A 19,255-nucleotide genomic window follows, 5' to 3' on the forward strand; every position below is an offset into this window, starting at 1 on the left:
GCGGGGCGGCCGCCACCATGGAGCCCCGGCGCCGGGAGCTGCTCGCCCGGTGTCAGCAGAGCCTGGCCCAGTCCATGACGGAGGTGGAGGCCGTGCTCGGGTTGCTGGAGGCCGCGGGCGCGCTCAGCCCCGGCGAGCGGCGACGGCTGGACGAGGAGGCGGGAGGCGCCAAGGCGGAGCTGCTGCTCCAGCTGCTGCTGGCCAAGGAGCGGGACCACTTCCAGGACCTGCGGGCGGCGCTGGAGAAGACGCAGCCTCACCTGCTGCCGCTTCTCTACCTGAACGGCGTCGTGGGGCCGCCGCAGTCCGCTGAGGGCGCCGGTGAGTGTCCGCCTCGTGCACCGGCTCTCCTCGACGTGTCGCCCCGGCTTTCCTGGTGGGAGCCGTCGAGAGCCGCTCGTCTACCTAGCGCTGGCCGCGGTGGAACCCCCGCTTTGTGCTGTCTGCGGGAGGGGGCGATCTGTGCTGTCCAGCTGGAGTCCCCTCGTGCCATACGCTGTGCACAGTGCCCGCACAGAACTCCTCGGTCCTCCTAAATGTCACAACCAGCTCTGGCGCAGGCCGCCAGGTCCAGCCTCTGGGGACCTTAGAGGGATGGCTGTCAGTCCCTTTCAAAAATCTCTTCATCACCCCCTAGTCCCTGGGAGCCCAAGCTAGCAGTTAATCAAGTCTACAAGGGGGAACCCTAACTTTTGAGCCCTGCCGCCCCGTTTCGGGACCACACGTTCCTTTTCACTTTCTTGCTGTCGCACTCCCTTCCTGTACCCAGACCTGTGGTTGATTATGCACAATGCCTGCTAGGTCTCCAGGGCCGGGAAAAGTTGGGGAAGTTGCATTGCACCCTGGGAAAATCCTAGTAGCGGCTGCTGGCTCAGGTCCCTCCCTGACGCGGCTCAGCCGCCTGGGGAGGGAAGGCTGGAGGACTGGCTCCCCTGGTGGTGCCATTTGGACTCCCGTGCCCTTGGACTTGAGGATGACGGATTTGACAGTGTCTGGCATTTGTGAGTGTGCGTTTGTACGTGTATGGAGGGGTCTGCTGGGTGTTCAGGAGTAGGGAGAAGTGGCTTTTGGGGGCATTACTGCTTGGCAGGCAATGCTCCATTTATCATTTCTTAATTTTTCTTTAATATACTTAATTATCATTACCACCCCGCTAACTCTTTATAATTTTTTCTTTGCCAGAAAGAAAACTCTAGCTAGAGATTATGAGAATGTCCAGAAAGTATAGGGCACCAGGAGTTTTGCATTATGATCTCATGTTTTATTTAAAACACGCGCAGTCAGGGATCAGTGAGTATCGCCTTTTCTAGATCTTACCCTTGTTTTAGGGAGCCCTGGTGGCCTAGTGGTAAGAAGCTGTGCTGCAGTCCCAAAGGCATGGAGTTCCAGTCCACCAGCTGCTCCATGGAAGAAGGATGGACAGTCTCCTCCTGTGTGATTATCTGCCTCTGAAAACCCACTGGAGGGTCAGCTATGGGTCGGTTCTGACTTGGATGACACCCAACAACAACATCCTTGGTTTAGGGAGCTCTGGTGATGGAGTCATTAGCAAGGAGCACTGCTAACCCAAGTACTGACTGTTGTGGTTGGAATTATCAGTGCTTCTGGGTTAAACTACCCCCATTGTGATGTACAGTCTCTGAACCCCCATGGATGGTCAGCTGTGAGTCTTGAAATGACTGCAGAAGTGAGGATAAATGAAAGAAAATCCTTGTTTTAAAAGTAAACCATGAAGGCTGAGAAATTGCCCTTAACACAGTCAGAAGGCTGGCCAGGCACGTTTGACTGTTATAATAGCCTCACTTAGTAAGCAAATACCTTTTTTAAAGTTATTCCTCCCAGTTTGTTGTGCACCAGAGTTGGGAACCAACCCATAGCTGACCCTCTGGTCCGTTTTCAGAAGCAATTAAGGGCACAGGAGGAGACTGCTCATCCTTCTGCGGAACAACTTGTGGCCTCAAACCTTGTTCCTTTGGGATTGCAGTACAGCTTCTGGCCACTAGGCCACCAGAGCTCTCCATATGCTTTTTATTGCCTGTGAAAGCCTCCTGGAGAGTCAGCTGTGACTCAGTTCTGACTCTACTGTACACAACAGCATCCACAACATATGCTCTTCATAGCTGAAGGAAACCGACGTGCAGAGACTGAACTCTGTGGACCACAGTAGATCATTTCATTGGTAGCTCTTGTGTGTCCACTTCGGACTTTCAACTCTTGTATCTCTGCCCCTCCTTTCTTCATTTTACCTGCTCATCTCTGGTTGTGTCTGGTTTGATGGGCATACAATGCCCCTCCTGGAATGGTGCTTTGAAAGATGCTAGAAGGGGCTACCAGATGCCTGTGGCGAGAGGCCAGAAGACTTCATCAGGGTAATTCCTCCCCCCTTTTTAATTGCTCCTATTTATATATCTATACATGTATCTATAGTACCATATTTGTTCAACTCTTAACCAAACAGGGAGCTCTGGTGCCTAGTGTGAGTTTGTTGCCAGCTCAGAGGCAAGTGATTGGGTCTGCCAGCTGCTCTGAAGAGGAAGTTAGTCTCCTATGTGATTTACAGCCTCTAAAGACTCTCTGGACAGTGAGCTACAAGTTGGTTCTGACTTGACCACAATGAATTGACTTTGTTGAGTTGAGTAACTTAACAGTTGATCAAGCATGTCCAACGTGATGGTCTGCTTTCATTAAGATTACAATATAGAAAAACCCAAGTTTACACTTGATGACACCTGAGTTGGAATTGACTTTTTGATAGGGGCTGGGAGGAGGTGGTTTGGTTCACTCTACCTGCACTTTTTTTTGTTTTAATTTTTAAATCTGTTTTTGTTTTTTAAATTTTTTTAATTGTGATTTTAACAAAAGTTTACTGAAAAATTGGATTTTCATTCGTTCATTGTTCCACATTTTCCTCCTTATCTGTCCCCTTTCCCTCCAGCTAACTTTTTTAAAAAAATTCATTGTTGCACAATTTCTTTCCTCTCCCACTCCCCCAGTTTTCTTTGCAATGTACCTCTTATTCTGGATTGTTGTCTTAAATATAATGCCTAATTATATATTACTTTAAAACAGTTCTCTCCCTCATCCAATACAGTGGTCATTATCTCTCCACTCTTATTCTCCTCCCAACACCCCATGTCAGTCATGCTTCATAACAGTTGTGTTATGCAGCATTTGTCCTTTTGAGACTGAGACTGAGCATAATGTCCTCCAGGGTTACCCATGTTGTATAATGTTTTATGAAGTCATTATTTTTCAGTGCTGCATAGTATTCCATTGTGTGAATATAGTTTTTCTACTAGAGGAATGTCAATCTGTGTTTCATTGATTTTGCAAAGGCATTTGACTGTGTGGATCACAACAAACTGTGGCTAACTCTGAGAAGAATGGGAATCCCAAAACATGTGATCGTGCTAATGCAAAACCTATACTTGGACTAGGAGGCAGTCATCAGACAGCAAGGAAACACTGCATGGTTCAAAATTGGGAAGGATGTATGCCAGGGATGTGTCCTGTCTCCGTACCTTTTCAATCTATGTGCAGAACAGATTATCTAGGAGGCCGGGCTGTATGATGAAAACATACGGTATGTATGATGTGGCATCAGGATTGGAGGAAGATTTATCAACAATCTGCGTTATGCAGTTGACACAACCTTGCTTGCTGAAACTGAGGAGGACCTGAAGTGCTTGCTGCAGAAAGTCAAGGACTGCAGCCTTCAATATGGATTGAAGCTCAACATCAAGAAAACAAAGATTCTTACCACTGGGCCAGTTGGCAGCATCAGTATGGATGGTGGAGAGATTGAGATTGTTCACAGCTTTAATTTGCTTGGCTCCACAGTCGGGAAATTAAAAGACATACTGCAATGGGAAAGTCTGCTGTTGGGGACCTCTCCAAAGTACTGAAGAGCAATGGTGTCACTCTGGAGACTAAGGCATGCCTGATACAGCCCATGGTCTTTGCAGTCACTTGCTGTGCATCAGAGAGCTGGATAATGACTAGGGAGGATAGAGGGAGAATTGATGCCTTTGAGCTGTGGTGTTGGAGAAGAGCACTGACATACCATGGACTGCTAAGAGAATGAACAGTTTTGTCCTGGAGAGGGTGACACCAGGCTGCTTCTTGGAGGCAAGGATTCTGAAGCTTTGTCTGCCATACTTTGGACATGTAAGGAGGGACCAGTACTGGGAGAGGGACGTCATGCTCGGGAGGGTAAAGGGACAGCGTAGGAGAGGAAGACCCTGCAAGAGATGGATTGGCTCAGTGACTGGGGTAATAGGGGTGGGTGTGTCAGAGACAGATTGGCACAGGACAGAGCAGGGTTTAGGGCTGCTATGAGTTGCAGGCAACTTGATGGCACATAACAACAGCAACAACATCCATTAATTTGTTGATGGGCACAACTTGGTTGTTTCCATCTCTTTGCTGTTGTGAACAATGCAGTAATAAACATAGGTGTGTATACATATGTTTGAATGAAGGTTCTGCTTTCTTTAGGGTATATTTTCATCAGTACAATTGCTGGGTCAAATGGTATTTCTATTTCCAAGTTTTTGAGAAAGTCCCAACCTGCCTTCCATAGTGGTTGAACCATTTTACACACCCACTAGCAGTGAATAAGTGTTGTAGTCTCTCTACAACCTTGCCAGCATTTTTTGTTGTGGCTCTGTTGAACTTTGCTATTTGTTGCTGGGGTGAGATGATATCTCATATTTGTTTTGATTTACATCTCTCTGAGAGCTAGGGATTTTTAACATGTCTTTTTGTGTGTGTTTGCCATCTGAATGTCGTCTTTGGTGAAATGTCTATTCATACTCTGTGCCCATTTTGCGATTACCTTTTTCTTGTTGAGATACTAGTTGTTGTTGTTGTTATGTGCCGTCGAGTCGCTTGTGACTCATAGTGACCCTATGTACAACAGCCCTAAACTCCGCTCTGTACTGTGCCAATCGCACTGTCTCTGACACTCCCATTCCAATTATCCCAGTCACCAAATCAGTCCACCTCATAGAGGGCCTTCCTCTCCTGCGCCGTCCTTCCACCCTCCCAAGCATGATGTCCCTCTCCAAGGACCGGTCTTTCCTCACAACATGTCCAAAGTATGTTAGACGGAGCTTCAGAATCCTTGCCTCCAATGAGCCACCTGGTTTAACCCTTTCCAGGACAAATCTGTTTGTTTTCCTAGCAGTCCATGGTACTCTCAATACTCTTCTCCAGCACCACAGCTCAAAGGCATCAATTCTCCTTCTATCCTCCTTGGTCATTGTCCAACTCTCTGATGCATAACAAGTGATTGCGAAGACCATAGCCTGTATCAGACGCACCTTAGTCTCCAGAGAGACACCATTGCTCTTCAGTACTTTGGAGAGGTCCCTAACAGCAGACTTTCCCATGGCAATGCGCCTTTTAATTTCCTGGCTGCTGGTGCCAAGACTGTTGACTACAGAGCCAAGCAAACTAAAGCTGTGTACAATCTCAATCTCTTCACCATCCATCCTGATGCTGCCAATTGGTCCAGTGGTGAGAATCTTTGTCTTCTTGACATTGAGCCTCAATCCATATTGGAGGCTGCAGTCCTTGACACTCTGAAGCAGGCGCTTCAGGTCCTCTTCAGTTTCAGCAAGCAGGGTTGTGAAGCTTATACTTGGGCCAGGAGGCAGTCGTCAGAACAGAGCAAGGGGACACTGCATGGTTCAAAATTGGGGAGGGTGTACGCCAGGGATGCATCCTATCTCCATACCTTTTCAACCTATATGCAGAACTGATTATCCGGGAGGCTGAGCTCTATGAGGAGAAATGTGGGGTCAAGATTGGTGGACGATTTATCAACGTCCTGCGTTATGCAGATGAGATACTAGAGTATTCTGTAATTTTAGATATGAGTCCCTAATCTGCTATATCATTACCTAATATTTTTTCCCCCAATCTATACCTTTTCTTTTCACCCTGTTGGAGAAGTTTTTTGATGTGCATAAGGATTTGAAGGACCCATTCATCTATTTTGTTTTCTCCTGGTTGTAGGTTTTTCATTATGCTTGGAAGACCATACTGTGGAATAGGGCGTCTAAAGTTCTTCCAAGCTTTTCTCTGATGAAATTTGTAGTCTTTGGTTTTACTCCTAGGTCCTTGATCCACATTGAATTGAGTTTTGTGTATGGTGTGAGGTGTGGGTCTTGCTTGAGTTCTCTATAGACAGTTTTCTAATTTTGCCAACATCATTTATTAAAAAGGCTGTCATTTCCCCACCTAACTGATTTAATCTCTTTATAAAAAATCAATTGCCCAAGGTAGATAAGCTCATTTTTCAGTTCTGTTACAGTGATCTGTGTGTCTATTGCTGTACTAGTACTAGGCTGACTGGACCACCATGGCTGTGTACTAGGATTTGAGATGAGGGAATGAGATGCCTCTTACCTTGTTTCTCTTTTTCAGAGTGCTTTACTTATTTAAGGTCTCTTTCCATTCTTGATAAAATTGGAAATTGCCTTTTCCATTTCGTTAAGGAATGGAATTAGAATCTGTATTGGAATTGCATTGAACTTTTTGATTGCCTTTGATAGAATTGTCGTTTTCATGATATTGAGTCTTACTGTCCATGGGCAATGTATATTCTTCCAAGATCTTTTTTTGTTTCTTGTAGTTTTTGTTGTGTTATTGTTATGTGCCATCGAGTTGCCTGTGCATCATAGAGACCCTGTGTACAACAGTCCTAAACCCTGCTCTGTCCTGTGCCAGTCTCACTGTCTCCAAAACACCACCCCCATTACTCCAGTCACTGAATCTGTCCACCTCATAGACAGTCTTCCTTTCCTGCGCTGTCCCTTTACCCTCTCAAGCATGACATCCCTTTCCAAGGACTGATCCCTCCTTGCAACATGTCCAAAGTATGGCAGACAAAGCTTCAGAATCCTTGCCTCCAAGAAGCAGCCTGGTGTCACCCTCTCCAGGACAAACCTGTTCATTCTCTTAGCAGTCCATGGTATGTCAGTACTCTTCTCCAACACCACAGCTCAAAGGCATCAATTCTCCCTCTATCCTCCCTAGTCATTATCCAGCTCTCTGATGCACAGCAAGTGACTGCAAAGACCATGGGCTGTATCAGGCATGCCTTAGTCTCCAGAGTGACACCATTGCTCTTCAGTACTCTGGAGAGGTCCCTATCAGCAGACTTTCCCATCATACTATGTCTCGTAGTAATGTTTTGTAATTTTCTTTGTATAGGTCTTTTGTGTTTCTAGTTTTACTCCCAAGTAGTTAATCTTGTGATTAACTATTGTGATGAGTATTGTTATCACGTTTCCTGTATTTTCTTTCTCACGATAGAAAAATGCAACTGATTTTTACATGTTGATCTTGTATTCTTCTACTTTGCTGAATTGGTTAACTATGTCCCCAGGAGTTTTCTCGCTGAGTCTTTAGGGTTTTCTAAGTATTCTGTCATATCATCTGCTTATAGAGATAATTTTACCTCCTCTTTGCCAATTTGGATACCTCTTATTGCCTTCTCTTGTCTTATTGCTATCACTAAGACTTCCAATACACTATTGAGTAGGAGAGGTGATAATAGGTATCCTTTGCTTAGTTCCTGTTCTCAAAAGGAAAGCTTTTAATCTCTTTCCATTGATAATGATGTTGGCTCTGGGTTTCAGATATATACTTTTTACTATGTTGAGGAAATCCCCCTCTATTCCTATTTTGTTGAGTGTTCTAATCAGGAAAGGATGTTGGCTTTTGTTTAAAGTCTTCTGCATCAATTGATAGCATCATGTGGTTCTTGTCCTTTGCTTTTTTAATATCATGAATGACAGTTTTTCTTATGTTGAACCATCCTTGCATACCTGTTATGAATCCCATTTGGTCATGGTGATTTTTTTAATGTATTGTTGGATTCTATTGACCAGGTTTTTATTGAGGATTTTTGCATCTGTGTTCATGAGAGATGTTTGGTCTGTTTTCTTAATTTTCTGTTTTTGAAGAAGGAAGTTTATCAGATTTCTGTTTCTAGAAAGGAGCCCTGTTGACGGGATGGTTAGGAATGAAACTGCCAACCTAATGGCATGTGGTTTGAATATACCAACTGCTCTGCAGGAGAAAGTTGGATAAACTCCTCCAGTGCAGTTTACGGCCTCTGAAAACCCATTGAAGGGGCAGCTATGAGTCATTTCCAATTCAACAGCCTGTAACAACTTGATTTCCACAAGCTTTTTAGATAATGAACAAAAGTTTAAGTATAGACTGGAAATTCTTGGTGGGATAGACAGGAATCAACACTAGCTTTACCCTGTGAACTGAAGAAATGCTACTAATCAGTCCCCAGACTTCCGTGCCTGGTGGACAAAGTGGGGCTTCATTGAGCTAACTAACGTTCTTCGAGCTAACCTTGACCGTTCTTGGAACTAACCTTGACCGCTAAGAAAAGGATGGAATAGGATGTGGACTTTGCCTCCCTCCTCTCGCATAGTGATTTCAGATCTGAATGTCACCACAGTGTAGGGTTCTGTGGCTTTGCAGAGGGATATGAAATCCTCAGAAAAATAATTTTCAAAGTGAAATAAGTTTTAGTTATCACATTGGAGAAGGAGTTGGGATAGTGTTGAGTGTGCCTAGAGATTCTGGAGGAGGGAGATGACTTGATATGAACGTAATTGTAGTGTCATGGTTGAACTGTTGTGCAGTCGCTTTCCAGCTGAGGAGCTCTGCTGACCTAGTCCGTAGCAAATTGGGTTAACTGTGTTGTTAACCCAAAAGCTGTCTCTGGTGGTTCAAATCCCCCAGAAGCTCCGAGGGAGAAAGGTGGGTAGTCTTCTACCATTGCAGTTCACAACCTAGGGAACCTGATGGAGGGGGTCATTAGGAGTCAGAATCAACTGGATAAAAGAAAGTGAGTGAGGTTTTCCAACTTTTTGCCCCTCTTAGCCAGAGAACTCTTCTTCTGTGTGAAAGCTCAGTGCTGTTCAGATTGAAGAAATGGAGGTGCCTGTTTCCTCCCTGAGACAACTCAGTGCATTCTTCTGCCTCCTCCTCTCTCCAGCTGCTTCCATGTGCACAGGGGCCCTTATCTTAGTGTTAGTGGCCATGGTGCGGGACCCTGTGGGATCTGGAGAGAAGAGCCACTTCCTGTGCCTAAGAACTGCCAATCAAGAGGAGATTCCTGCTGAATTGTGATTTGAGTGCAAGTACAAAGCACATTGTTTTCCAACCAATCACTCATATACATTTTGTTTTATGTTATTCATTATAATCTCTGTTGTTTAATCCAGTTACTCTGAATTGTCTTTTCCTTCACTCATCTTAATAAATGGTTATTCTCCATTTGTCAATTTCCTTTCCTCTCTTCTTCCCTTCTCCTCCTTAAGATAGAATGATTCTATCTATGTATCAACTTTTCTTAGCCTTTTATAATTGTAATCCCACAGCCTTTTTGTGACTCAGGATCATGTCCTCTAGATTCATCCAAATCTTCACTGTTTTTCAGTGTTGTGTAATACTCCATTGTGTGAATGTAACAGGTTTTTTTTTAGCCATTCAACCAGTGGTGGCCGTGTGTTTCCATCTCCCTCGTGAATAATCTCTCTGTAATAAACATGGATGTGCATTTATCTGTTCACACCACAGCTCTTATTTCTTTAGGATGTTTATCTAGGTGTAGGAGAGCTCTGATAGTATAATTAGTTGCCCTAGTAACTCAGTGACGGTGCCTTTCTAGGGGTTCAGATCTACCAGAAACTCAGAGGGCTTCTGGAGTGATTTACAGCTCCCCAAAAGCCTGCTGGAAGGTCAGTTGAGTTCGTTAGAACTTGAAGAAGTTGAGTATCTAGGATTGGAATTGCTGGATCAAATGGTAACTCTGTCCCAGCTTCTGAGAAAGCACCAGTCGGCTTTCCATAGCTGTTGTACCATCTTACATTCTCGCCAGCAGCGTAGGAGTTGCACAGGCAGCTCGAATCCACCAGCAGCTCTGTGGAAGAAAGATGGGTAATCTCCTCCTTGGTGATTTATAGCCTCTAAAAATCTACTGAACGGGGGAGGTCAGCTAGGAGCACTGGTGGTGGAGACTTGTGCTACTAATCCAAAGGCTTGTCCTCACTGGGGGTGCAGATTCACCAGGCACTCCTCAGGAGAGAGATGGGCAGTCTCTTCCTGTGCAGTTTACAGCCTTAGAAATCTGCTGGAGGGTCAGCTGTGGGCAGAACTTATCGTGGGAGTGAACGAGAGAGACCATTTGAGTGTCTTGTTTGGTGAAATGATGTATCATATTCTCTGTCCCCTTTAGGTTGTTTGTCTTTTTCTGGTTCAGGTGTTGGAGGTTTTTATGAATCCTAGTGATAAGCCCTTTGTCAGGTTGTTCCCAAATATTTTTTCCAAGTGTGTATGTTCTCTTTGGGAGAAACTTTTCTTGCAGATAAGGATTTAATTTTGTAGAAGGTCCCAGTCATCTAGTTTATTTCCTGCTGATTGTGCACTTTTAGTGATGTTTGGTAGACTATTTATGCAGTAGATTAGGCCTCCTAAGTTTGCCTCTGTTTTCTTCTCCCTTGATCTTCACAGGTTTGGGTTTTACCTCGTTTCTTTGTCAGGAGGCCCCTGGCTTACCATGTCTCTTCACAGGAGGAGGTGCCATTACCTGGTTGCGCCTTGGTAGTTCCTACCCCTGAAGGCCCTGGACCACTTAGCCCAGGCCCTGGCCGGCATGCGCTTGTGCCGTGTGTGTGTGTGTGTGTGTGTGTGTGTGTGTGTGTGTGTGTGGTTTTGCAGGTTATCTAGAGATAGAAGGAAATTGGGGAGAAGGCATGTGGCCTTAGTGGTGGGAGGCAGGTGAGCAAACCAAACCTGTCTGGTGTCTTCTACTAAGTGAGGTCTCCAGACATTTGTTCAGGTACTGGAGGTATAGAAAAGAGGGAGAAACCTTCATCATTGTTCGTTCTTTGTTTTGGAAGGTGGTGTGTATTAGCTGTTGAGTCAGAACTGACGCATAACCGACCCTCTCGTGAGTTTTCAGATGGAGTTAATTGCATGGGAGGAGATGGCCCAGCCTTCTACTGTGGAGGAGCTTTGAACCATGTGCCTTCAAGAATGAAGTGCAGCTTCTTACCACTTGTTGTTGTTGATTGCTGTTGAGTCGAGCACTAGTCATAGAAACACTATGAACAAAAGACCTGAAGCTTTTCTGTAACTATCATCATTTCTCCAAGCTCATTGAGTTTCCAGAGACATGTTGTTTAGGAAGTGGGTGCTACTCCTGTTTCCAAACCTGTCTTAAACTGGGAGCTCCACCAAAGACTGTCTATCATGGGCAACTGTTATGGCATTTGACACCCCAGTAGCACAGGGTTCAGCATTACAGCAAACCCAGGTTACCTCAGTACAGTATATTGACAGAAGAGTGCTGTACCACCTAGAAGAATGTTCCTCCAAAATATAATAACGTGAGGCCTGAGGGTTGCAGGCCCTCTTACCACTAGGAAGTCCTACTCAAAGATTGATGGTATGACGCTGTTCACAAGTTTTTAGCTCCTGGCAAACTGCCATCTCATTTAATTCTTTTGACAACCCTAAGGTGCTCCTCCTGAGTTTCAGTTTCAGTTTCAGCAAGCAGGGTAGTGTCATCTGCATAATGCAGATTGTTGATAAATTGTTCACCAGTCTTGACCCCACATTTCTCCTCGTAGAGCCCAGCCTCTGGGATGATCTGTTCTGCATATAGGTTGAAAAGGTATGGAGATAGGATGCATCCCTGGCGTACGCCCTTCCCAATTTTGAACCATGCAGTGTTCCCTTGCTCTGTTCTGACGACTGCCTCCTGGTCCCAAGTATAGGTTTCGCATTAAAACGATCAAGTGTTCTGGGATTCCCATTCTTCTCAGAGTCAGCCACAGTTTGCTATGGTCCACACAGTCAAACACCTTTGCATAGTCAATGAAACACAGATAGACATTCCTCTGGTATTCTCTGCTTTCAGCTAAGATCCATTTAACATCAGCTACAATATCCCTACTACCACGACCCCTTCTGAACCCAGCCTGGACTTCTGGTAGTTCTCTGCTGATGTGCTGTTCCAGTCGTTTTGGGATAATCTTCAGTAGAATCTTGCTTGCATGTGAAATCAATGAGATTGTTCTATAGTTTCCACACTCTGTTGGGTCACCTTTCTTTGGGATGGGAACAAATATAGATCTCTTCCAGTCAGTTGGCCAAGTGGTTGTTCCCCAGATTTCTTGGCACAACTTGGTGAGCACGTCCAGGGCAGCATCTGTTAGCTGAAATATACCCTGCTTGCTGAAACTGAGGAGGACCTGAAGCACCTGCTGCAGAAGGTCGAGGACTGCAGCCTCCAATATGGATTGAGGCTCAATATCAAGAAGACAAAGATTCTCACCACTGGAACAATTGGCAGCATCAGGATGGATGGTGAAGAGATTGAGATTGTTCACAGCTTTAGTTTGGTTGGCTCCACAGTCAACACTCTCGGCACCAGTACCCAGGAAATTAAAAGACGCATTGCCATGGGAAAGTCTGCTGTGAGGGACCTCTCCAAAGTACTGAAGAGTAATGGTGTCTCTCTGGAGACTAAGGTGCGTTTGATACAGGCCATGGTCTTCACAATCACTTGTTATGCATCGGAGAGTTGGACAATGACCAAGGAGGATAGAAGGAGAATTGATGCCTTTGAGCTGTGGTGCTGGAGAAGAGTATTGAGAGTACCATGGACTGCTAGGAAAACAAACAGATTTGTCCTGAAAAGGGTTAAACCGGGTGGCTCCTTGCAGGCAAGGATTCTGAGGCTCCATCTAACATTCTTTGGACATGTTGTGAGGAGAGACCGGTCCTTGGAGAAGGACATCATGCTTGGAAGGGTGGAGGGACAACGCAGGAGGGGAACCTATGAGGTGGATTGATTCAGTGACTGGGATAATTGGGATGGCAGTGTCAGAGACAGTGCGATTGGCACAGGACAGAGCAGAGTTTAGGGCTGTTGTACATAGGGTCGCTATGAGTTGCAAGCGACTTGACGGCACACAACAACAACAGGGTGCTCCTCAGAGGCAAGGATGGTGTACCCTGGGCATGTTACCAGAAGAAGCCAATCCTTGGAAGGAGACATCATGCTTTGAGAGGTAGAGAGCAGCGAAGGAGAGGAAGACCTCAATGAGATGAATTGACTTGATGACTGAGAGTGAACTTAAGCACCGTGGAGACTGAGAACAGGATGGGGCCGAGTAGCGATCTGGTGTATGTAGGGTCGCCATGAATCCGCATTAGCTCAATGGCACCTAACAACAGCACTAGATGACAGGTCTCTAGTGTGTTGGAAATGTGCTTGGATACAAAATGCAGCACAGGCCATTCAGAGCTGCCCAGAAGTGTAGTAGATGAAAGGCCTGACCATCTGTTTCTGTCAAAATCATAGCCGAGATTACTCTTTGGACCTCAGCTCCAATCCTATAGCACAGAGGTTGGCATGTGTTGGAATTGACTCAAGAGTGATGGGTTTGGTTTTTGGTTAATAAGGTGAGTGATATTTGCTATCTGCTCTATGTTAGTCCTTTGTCCCTGTGTTTAAGCTGTCAAAGGCAAGAAGGTACCAATTGTTATTGTTCTTATGTGCCATTGAGTCTACTATAACTCAATTACTCATAACTCTGAACCTTGCTGTATCCTGAGCCAACTTCACTGTCTCTGACTCTGCACTGACCTGACCCTATTGCCACAGTTTCTAGGTCAGTGAGGGTTTTCCTCTTCTGTGTGGACCCTCTACACTTCCAAGCCTGGTGTCCTTCTCCAAGGACTAGTCCCTCCTGGCAACATGCCGAAAGTGTGTGAGGCAGAGCTTCCAACCCCTTGCCTCCATGGAGCAAACTAGTTTCAGTCTTTCCAGGACAGACCTGTTTGTTGTTCTGGCAGTCCATGGTATGTTCAGTATCCTTCTTCAATACCACAAGCATTGATTCTTCTGTCATTCATTGTCCAGCTCTCAGATGTATAGCAAGCAATTAGGAAGACCATGACCTGGATCATTTGCACCTTAGTCTCTAGACTGACATTTTTGCTCTTTAGCACTCTGGAGAGATCCTTGATAACATATTTTCCCAATGCAGTTTGTCTTTTGATTTCCTGACTGCTGGTGCCAAGGTTATTGATTGTGGGAATGATTTGTCCTTTTTTTTTCTTTCCAATTTTTCTATTACTAATTTCAATGAGAATTTACAGAGACTTTTCATTCATTGTTGCTTTTTTCTCCCTGCCCCCCCCCCCAGTATACTCTTCTCTTTGAAAAGTAAAAGAAAAATTCTTTCATTGTTTTACAATCCCTACCGCCCCAGGTCCACACCACTATGAAGCCTTCACTCTGGACTCCTGTCGTGACAAAAATACTAATCACATATCCCTTTTAAACAGTTTTCTCCCTCATTTGTTTCAATGCAGTGTATATTATTATTTATCCCCTCTTTCTTAGTCTCCCCCCAACCCTGATGTCAGTCCCATTCTACAACCGTGGCACTATGCAGTATTTGTCTTTTTGTGACTGAGATATTTCACTCAGCATAATGTTTTCCAGGGTCGCCCATTTGAATAATATTGCCTGAGTTCCTTGTTTTTCAATGCAGCATAGTATTCCATTGTGTGAAGAGACCACAGGTTCTCTACCCATTCATTTGTTGGTGGGCACTTAGGTTGTTTCCAACTTCTTGCTATTGCGAACAAAGCCGCAATAAACATGGGTGTGCATATATCTGCTAGGGTGTCAGTTATGGTCTCTTTAGGGTATATTCGCAGTAGTGGAATTGCTGGGTCAAATGTATCTCTATTTGCAGCTTTTTGAGAAAGCGCCATACCGCCTTCCACAGTGGTTGCACACGATTTGTCCTTTTATGTTTTTTTTTAAATTTTTTTCATTCTTGTACCTTCAACTTGTCCTTTTAATTACTAGCTAGGTAACCCCTCAACAATTCCCCAATACTGGGGAGCTCTGTGGAGTACAGGGTCTCTCCCAGTTGCCCCTGAACTCATGTTGCCCTTTATTTTTCTCTTTGACCTGGTGAATAACATCTGGCTTTTCTTACCTGGTCTTCTTTGCTGCCTGCCTCTGGAATCAGGGCCCTTCCTGGAGTGAGCCTCATTGTCACCATCTGTGAGATGGGCTGAATGCTCTGGCTGCCTGCCTCAGACTCATCAGAGGGCAGCAGGTGATCCAGAGAGGACTCCGGTTCCTCTGTTCCTCAGCTTGACCTGGACTTGGCTGGACAGACAGAAAGAAGGAATGTGTAGTTGTGGCCCCCAGCTTACCACCTGGTGGGGGGAATGGGAATCTGAGAAAAGAGATGGGCAGATGAGTGGAGCAGTGAGTGGCAGCAGGCCTTTCTGTGCACTGCCTGCTTTCCCCATACACTCTTGTCCAAGGACAGTAGCGTTTGTTGCCACTTAAACATGTCATAGCGATTCTATGAACAAAAGACCTGAAGCATGGAGGACGTTCCAAACCCTTCACCCTAGAGAAATGGTACCTTCTGAGGTAAAAGTGGGCAGAGCTCCGTGCCTGTCCACTGGACTTTCCTCGTGTGCTCAGTGCTCTTCCCTTGTCTCCTCGACTCTTCCGGCCTCTTCTCTGGTGTCCTAGCAGATGGCTGACTTGGCCCCACAGATGAGAGAAAGCAGACAGCAGTGTGTGTTGGAAGCTGAGTGGGGCTCGTGGAGGCCCTGAGAGCCTAGTGTTGAAGAGGATTGTTGAACGCAGAGAGGAGACATTTCAGGCCGCTCTCCCTCTCTGAAGGTGAGTGGTGTGTTTTCAGGCACGGTAATTAGGCCAGTTTGCACTGACTTTGGATGCAAGGGAGGTGGGATTGCAAAGGTAAGCTGATGAATAGTGAGGTTATCCCAAGGGAGAGGCTTGGCTGTCACTTGGAATTGGAGCATTGTGAGCCTGTTGGACAATAAAGTAGGAAAAGTGTTTTGTTTTGTTTTTAAAATGAAATAAACCTACCAGGCTTTTTCAGCAGGAGCAGTGCGTTTGGCTTCTGGCTGTCAGGTGTGGCTTACTTATTATTCACGGGGCTACCCAGAGCAGAAGGCTCAGAAAACAGAGTGATAAGGTGGGCCAGGGGGAAGACAGTACACAGGCAGGGGCTGATAAGACATCGTAGTTAATGACATTAATCAGTGGTAATTAATGTTATAAAACAAAATGTCTAGGAATGATCTTAAAGCTTCACACAAATTAAAAAAAAAAGAAATGAAGGCTCCTACCATTGTAGTTTTTCTTCCCACTCTTTTTTGCTGTGCTGTTTGCTAGAACTCAGAGGTACACTCAGAGGCAATAGTGTTGCTGAGAAGAGGTTTCTGAATGAAAAGCCAGCTAAGTGAAAGATTATAAGTTTGAGTCCACCCAGAGACGTCTTAGATGAAAAATCAAGCATCAAAACTGCTGTGGGAGCATAGTTCAGCCTTGACATTGAGGTGACTCAGTGACCCCAGGTTTGGATTCAGGACACTTTCATTGCTGTTGTTGACCAGAGCTTAGCTTACACTGGCTTAGGCAGTAAAGAGAGATAATTATTTCTGTTTCTTGTTGTTGTTAGTTTGGGTGAAGAGATTCAAATTGTTAACAGCTTAAGTTTGCTTGTCTCCACAATCAACACTCTTGGCACCAGCAGCCAGGAAATGAAAAGATGAACTGCATTGGGAAAGTCTACTGTCAGAGACCTCTCCAAAGTACTGAAGAGCAACGATGTTAGTCTGGAGACTAAGGTGTGCCTGATACAGGCCATGGTCTTTGCAATCACTTGCAGAGAGCTGGACATTGACTAGGGATGATAAAAAGAGAATTTATGCCTTTGAGCTCTGGTGCTGGAGAAGAATATTGAATAGACTATGGACTGCTAAGAGAGCAAACAGGTTCATTCTGGAGAGGGTGACTCCAGGCTGCTCTTTGGAGTCAAGGATTCTGAAGCTTCATCTGACAGACATGTTGCAAGGGAGGACCAGTCCTTGGAGAGGGACGTCATGCTTGGGATGGTGGAGGGACAGAGCAGGAGAAGACGACCCTGGATGAGATGGATTGATTCAGTGACTGGGGTAATGGGGATAGGCATGTTGGAGACAGTAAAGTTGGCACAGGATAGAGCAAGATTTAGGGCTGTTGGACATAGGGTTGCTATGAGTCACAGGCAACTCAATGGCACATAACAATAGCAACATAGCAACCCATGAACAGCCAAACTGAACCCTGCCCTATCCTGTGCCATCCTCATCATCTCTGAAACACTCAAGCCCATTCCTGAAGTTACTGTGTCAGTCCATCTCCTTGGGGAGCTTCCTCTCTTTGTCTCACTCTCCACCTTTCCAAGCATGATGCTCCTTTGCAAGGAATAGCCTTGCCTACCTAAGAGCTCAGAATATGAAAGATGAAGCTTTGCCATTCTTACTGCACCTTTCCCCAAAACATACCGGTTTGTTCTTTTTGCCATCATAAGAGATCCACTACTCTTCTCCAGCACTGCAACTCAAAGGCATCAATTCTGCCATCCTTATTCATCATCCAGCTCTCTGATGCGTTGCAGGTGATTGAGAAGACCATGGCCTGAATCAGACACATCTCGGTCTTCAAATTCCTGCTGTATTACTCTAAAACCTTGGGATGGGTGTGGGGAAGTGTGGGGATGGCTGACTAGATGCTTCAGGCTTTTCCTGTGGGTCTGGAATATGCCTCAGGTCCATCTGGGATTTCTTTTTCATAGCCTCTGACTCCAAAAGAAAGGGAGCGCTATCCCAGATGTCTCCTGAGGGGGGATCTTGATGGGTCTGGATTAGATCTTGTGTCCACAGGCCCAGTCATTGTGGCTCAGCTTTTAATCCTGCAGTGGGACAAGCCGTTAGGGTGGCACAGTGGGATGCTGTGATGGGCGGCTTATGCCAGTACTCAGACTTTTAGAATGGGGCAGAATAAGTTCTCTGAAGGAAAAAAAAAGGAAGGGTATGGAGCAGGCTAAGATATAAGGTGAAATGCCTGTTATGCCTGGTCAGTCTCTGCAGGATGACAGCAGATTACATCAGCACTGGGTGGAGTGGTAGGGAAGCCATGGTGGTTAGGCATTGTAAGATTTTAGACCTTGACTTCTGAGTTTGTCTTCTATGTCACTAGGCTGACAGCTGCAAGAATAAGGTTTGGGTGTTTTGTCACTGGGGTTCACAGGTGGCAGAAAGGTATCCGGGCTCTGCTGGGAAGAACATGACCTTTACATCTGAACACTTGGATTCTTTTGTTATTTCAGAGCATTATTGTGAAGCTCATAGTATGTACTTCTTGTAAATGATTGTGAGTAGATGTCAGATGTGACTGATTTGTAACTGTAGGTTAGGAAGAAATATAATCTTGATTTGTACTCTTAATGAATGGCATCTGGCCCGTGGTAGAGGATCAAAAGATACTGGTTGTATTCAGCCGTACGCACAATGAGTTTTGTGTCTCTGGATAAGATCAGATCTTCAGAAGTATACAAGGCTTCTGAGGCGATGACTTAACAGTGGCAGAAGGCTGTGGGAGAGGAGGGAGGCTTGAGTAAGTCCCAGATGCACACGCGGATGTTACCACCCACACTGTATCTGTGATGGAAGCAGGTGGTGTGACATTGATGTCTAAACTCTCCAAGGTCATCCATCGAGTTACCAGCACTGAGCCTGGGTGTTGAGAGTGATGTGAGGTACCTCCACTGCCTGCTGTAGGTTTGGAGAAATGTTTCCTCTTCACATTAGAATGTGAACATCAACTCAGTGGCCTTGATTGAGCCCTGGATGGCATCGCCACCCAGATGTGCTTGACCTTGAACAGACTCCAAACTAAGACTTGGGTTTTTTTTCCATTTCTACAATAAAAATTGGCTGTTCAACATTTGTTTTAGAGAAGCATCACAGTTGTGCTGGACTTGATTTTTGGGTTCCCTTTCCAGCTCTGCCCCAAGATTGCTACTACGTGATGTCGTGCGGTTTTTGATGCTTTTTCTATTTCTTCAAAAAGTATGTGTTATAGGAGAAATATTTGTTTTCAGTTTTTTATCTCCTTTCGAAGCACTTTCTGCAGGCCGTTGGGAAGGGTCTCTTCTGAATTTCCTTGCTGCCTTGGGAAGTGTGAGCCACAGAGTGAGGGGCTGAGCAGTGAAACTTCTGAGGTAGTGATGCTAAGTAAGTATATTCAGCAGAGAAGAATTTTCAATTGAATTGGATTTTTTTTTAATTTTATTTTATTAATTTTAATGAACATTTA

At 45.2% G+C, this 19,255-nt stretch overlaps 1 protein-coding gene across 1 annotated transcript in view; it reads left to right on the forward strand.

The window, feature by feature from the left end:
- Positions 1 to 17: 17 nt before the first annotated feature.
- Positions 18 to 19,255, forward strand: part of DLG5 (discs, large homolog 5 (Drosophila)) — a 214,335-nt gene continuing 195,097 nt past the window's right edge. The window contains exon 1 of the mRNA XM_006887475.1: positions 18 to 321. Coding sequence (XP_006887537.1) covers positions 18 to 321 — 304 coding nt within the window. The remainder of the gene's footprint in view (positions 322 to 19,255) is intronic.

The sequence above is a fragment of the Elephantulus edwardii genome, unplaced genomic scaffold (assembly GCF_000299155.1).
Source record: "Elephantulus edwardii isolate Elephantulus edwardi_28Jun2011 unplaced genomic scaffold, EleEdw1.0 scaffold00058, whole genome shotgun sequence".
Taxonomy (NCBI): Eukaryota; Metazoa; Chordata; class Mammalia; order Macroscelidea; family Macroscelididae; genus Elephantulus; species Elephantulus edwardii.